The sequence below is a fragment of the Microtus ochrogaster genome, linkage group LG2 (genome assembly GCF_000317375.1).
Source record: "Microtus ochrogaster isolate Prairie Vole_2 linkage group LG2, MicOch1.0, whole genome shotgun sequence".
In the NCBI taxonomy this organism is placed as follows: domain Eukaryota; kingdom Metazoa; phylum Chordata; class Mammalia; order Rodentia; family Cricetidae; genus Microtus; species Microtus ochrogaster.
Window position 1 is genome coordinate 27,856,514 of NC_022028.1, and position 4,722 is coordinate 27,861,235.

General features: G+C 48.0%; 1 protein-coding gene across 2 annotated transcripts in view; it reads right to left on the reverse strand.

Annotated features, from left to right (window-relative positions):
• Positions 1–4,722, reverse strand: part of Fhl2 (four and a half LIM domains 2) — a 69,128-nt gene that overhangs the window by 8,833 nt on the left and 55,573 nt on the right. For both annotated transcript variants that reach the window (XM_005360002.2, XM_013351023.2), the window contains exon 3: positions 3,260–3,434. In XM_005360002.2, the coding sequence (XP_005360059.1) occupies positions 3,260–3,434 (175 nt within the window). The remainder of the gene's footprint in view (positions 1–3,259; positions 3,435–4,722) is intronic.

Consider the following 4,722-nt stretch of genomic DNA (forward strand, 5'->3'; position numbering starts at 1 on the left):
TGTGAACATTGCAGAGGACCAGTGTGAACACTGTTGAAGACCAGTGTGAACACTGCAGAGGACCAGTATGAACATGATTACAGAAGCCCCTCCTTAAACCCCTTTCCAACCTCCCCTGCCATCCCGACATGGAGGTTTTGCAGCTCACACACCCCTAGGAAAGTGACAGGAATCAGGCACTTTCTGACTGAGCCATCTCCCCAGCTCCAACTTCAATTGCTTTTACATGCATCCTTGACGCTGCCGCTGGCACAATGGAGTTAAACATCTCCTTCGACCAGAGACAGGCAGGTGTACATACCTACAGTTCTAGCCACTAGGAAGCCCGAGATAGGAGGATGGATTAAGCTTTCTCTCAACCCCTCCCTCATCATCTGGGCTTATATTTTCCAGAGTGCTCTTAAATGTTTGGTCTCAGTTGCATCTGATTCTTTTGTTTCTGCTTTTACACAGACACTCATCACGTAAGTGGCTGGCCTCAAACTCAGAGATCTGCCTCTCTCTATCAATGGAGGACGGAGATTAAATGTGTGCCCCATCACACCTGGCACTGAATGTGATTCTTTAAGAACAATACTTTAAAATGGCTTTATGTTGGTCTCAGTAACCAGCGGGGCGAAATGAATTTCCCTTAAATTTCACTTTCAAATTGAATATATTTGATAGCTCTACTTAAAAGTTCTCTGATTAACAAACTTCAAATTCTTAAGTAGTAGCAAAAATAAATTAAAATTATGGGTATTATGAATAATGAAATATTTTAAGTGCTAAAATAGCTAACACATTAAGAAATTTCAACTTAAAATCACACTTTCTCAATATGTACTTCAAAACTCAGAGTCCCAAGGTTAATTTCACATTTTTAAAATCTCGCACACAATTTAGTGGTGACTTAATATTACGGTGGTCTTAGGGATGTGTCACCAGCTGACAATATGATATTGTGATCTACAAACACGTTGCTGGCATTCGTGGCTGTTCTGGGACACACAGAGCCTGTGGGCCACAGAGTGGATACACCTGGTGATTCTAAAGTTTCTCAATGTGTCTGCTTCCTCTTGATTCTAACCCTCCCGATAGTTAAAATATTCCAAAGGAGACGTCTTGACACTTTAAATTATTTAGTTATCTTACATTGAATCTGGCACTATGGCCCAGGCTGGCCTGGAATGTACTGTCCTCCTGCCTCAGCTTTCCGACTGACCAGGTTCAGGACCTTGTTAACAGTCAATTGTAAACAATTTGAGTTCTCTTGTCTATACACAGTTTCTCCACTAGAGGGCGCCTGATGGCCTTGCTTGGACCACTGTCTGCACAGGATCTGTCCACCTTCCCCACGCACCCAAAGTTACATTTCCCTGAGTCCCATCTGCTCACAGATGTCTCTGTCCTCAGTCAGCTTGCCATCCCCATTGAATCCAAGTGACCTGCTTACTGGTGCTTCCGCCTACCTAGTCTTCAGGAAGGGCCTATACTTCCTAATGACACTCCAGGGACGGAAGCTCTCTGCCGGCTTTGTGTAGCTATTCAGCAGCCATGTATGACACATGCTAAAAGCGACCTGGCTCTTAAAGTAATTTTTAAAAAGGTGTATTTATTTATTATGTACACGATGTTCTGCCTGCAGACCAGAAGAGCACACCAGATCCATATGATAGATGGTTGTGAGTCACCATGTGGTTGCTGGGAATTGAACTCAGGACCTATGGAAGAGGCTCTTAACCTCTGAGCCATCTCTCCAGCCCAAGACCTGTATTTTTATTGGCTGAACCAGGCAACTTGAATCTGGACAGCCTTTTAATAGGTCATGCAAAGGCTATTCCTCACGGTGGCCCCTGAACCTACCCCTATGCCTGTACCACCTTTTTTAAAATGGGGGTGACATCAGAGTCCTAGCCTCGGTTCTCTGAGATGTTCTAATGCCCATTTTTACGTCACGTATCTGCTAAGATTTGCTCCTTCGATCCTGTATTTGTGCATGTGTGTTTGTGTGTATTTTTGCAGTGATGGTAATCAAACCCATGTGCTAGGCAAGCACACTGTCACTGAGCTACACCGGCCCTCCATATATTTTCATTAACTTACCCTGACAGGTCCCTAACTCCCAGAGATCTGCCTGCCTCTCCCTCCGGCATGCTGGGATTAAAGGTGTGTACCTCAATACCTGGGCTGTTCTCTCACTTTTTAAAAGTAAAGATTCCTTTTTCCTTCACAAAACCAAAAGGAGAGAGAGAGAGAGAGAGAGAGAGAGAGAGAGAGAGAGAGAGAGAGAGAGAGAGAGAGAGAGAGAGAGAGAGAGAGAGAGAGAGAGAGGGGTACCCTGTCTTTTCCAGGTGAAAAAAGAGACACCTTATCATTACGTCCAGTTCTTAACCCAGTTGAGGTTCTGTCCTTTTTTGATGTCTGTCTGTCTATTCAGGACATCACTCCATGAGTCAGACAGATGATGGGACTCTGAGACTCCAGCTAAGCAACCTGTAGCTCTTGGCCAGTCCTGACACCCCAGGGCACAAGTCATAGTTGCTGAAATCACTGAGTACAAACTCAGCAAGCAGGGCAGAATGAGAAAACGCATGTAGTGGGAAAAGTAAGGGAGAGGAGGAGCTGTATTTCCAGGGAACGCCCGGCAGTCTTCTTACTGGCCAGTTCTCTCTATTGACAACCAACTGCAGATCAAGAATCCCCAAAGAAAACAATTATCTCCTTAGAGAACTTACATCGACTTCCTCTGTCATTATTTTCCACATAGAACAATATAGCGGTGTTCATATAGCACTTGCAAATGATTTTAAATACACGGGAAGATGCTCTATGTAAGCATCGGGCATTTTGCAATAAGGAGCTTAAGGATCTGTGTGTGTTGGTGCCTGGACCCAATGTCTGGAGACACCAAGGGGTGACTGAACATAACTTCTACTTAGAGATCCCACATCTCCTAACGATACACCTCACCCCTGCAATTTTTTTTTCCAATTTTTGAGACAGGGTTTCTTTGTATAGTTCTAGCTGTCCTGTAACTAGCTCTTGTAGACGAGGCTGGCCTCAAACTCAGAGATCTACCGGCCCTGACTCCTGAGTGCTGGGATGAGAGGTGTGTGCTACCAACCCCACATCTTAGGTCACTAAACACATCTTGTAGTTCAGGGGACAGCACTGAAGTACCACTACCAGTGTCTATGGCCAAGCGAGAGTCCCACATCACTAGACTGGCTCAGGCTCCCGTGCGCCATGTGCGCGTGGGAGAGGCAAGTGTTCTGACCTGGCATGATGGTCTTCTTGCATTCCTGGCACTTGGACGAGTACTCATTGGAGTAGCAGTCGGTGCACAGGAGCTGCTCCTCCTTGGCGGCGAAGGGCTTGTCCACCAGCGAGTTCCCGCATCTGGAGCAATGGAAGCAGCCTTCGTGCCAGTGCCGGTCCTTGTAGGACAAGTCCTGGAGAGTCAGACACACAGTCAGAGGCAGGACAGAAAAGGTGGAGCTGCTGTCTAACTCATCGTACCACAGGGTCACAGCGAAGCCCTCAGGACACACGTGGACACAGGTGGGCTGGAGCCCGGGAGCCTTGGTGTGCTGCATTGCTAGAGTGTGTACACGTGTGTGTGTGTGTATGTGTGCGCGCGCATGTGTGTGTGCGTGTGTGTGCATGTGTGTGTGTGCATGTGTGTGCGCGCATGTGTGTGCGCACATGTGTGTGTGCATGTGTGTGTGCGTGTGTGTGCATGTGTGTGTGTGCATGTGTGTGCGCGCATGTGTGTGATTTGAAAACTGACCTTCCTGTACAAAGTATCTTCAGAAGATGGGCCACTGTGGTCACAAGCACATCAGGGAGACCCTGGGTGTTGGGGCATTCAGACACAGGCTCCAGGGCAGGATCTGGGGCCAGCAGGAAGTGGATCAGGAAAGAGAAAGAGGATCGGTGTGGACAGCTGTGGGACAGGAGAGAAGAGACGGGGTGCCCGTCAGATCTCGTGTCACTGAGGGCAACAGGCCCAGGGTGAGAAAGTTCATGTCCGATGAGTCAGGCTCTGTTCCTGTGAGCATGGAGTTCAGTTCATCCCGAAGGCTGTAGGGAGCAGTGAGGCTGTCGTGTTGGACTGAGAAGGAACAGGGAGGGGATGACAAGAGTCAGCACTGGGGGCGGGTGCACTGGGCTGCCTCGGAAGGGGAGAGAGGTGAGGGTTTGCACTGGGTTGCCTTTGTTGCCGATAGCAACAATATGCAAATGGGGAAAGCCTTGAGAAGACAGAAGCAGAAGCCTTAGTAAATGATAGCAGGGGGCCAAAGAGTCCAAGGGAGAAAATCCCGTTGACTCTGTGCTGCCCTTGATCTTGCTTGAAGGATGAGAAAAATCCCTGTCTACAAGGGCCCTAGAGTTTTGAAGCAGCAACTCGGAGCGAAGCCACAACCCTTTCATGCCCAGTTTTAACTTAGAAAGTCTCTGTTCCGGCCATTGCCACCCCGAGCCCCACCCCCATCAATCAGGCAGAAACAGAGTATGAAGCTACCAAGTTTCCTGGGCTAAACTTCCACCTGAAAATCTCCTGGGCACCTCTGCTCAAGCAGAAGGCATCAAAAGCAAACATCCCAAGCATTGCACCCGGGTCACACTTAGAGTGACACCCGGGGGGGAAGGGGAAGGCATGACTTGATTAGAAAGCCCTAAGCATCCCCAACCCAAACTCAGAACAGAAACAAAAGTACAGCAGTTCTCTTTTGCTGG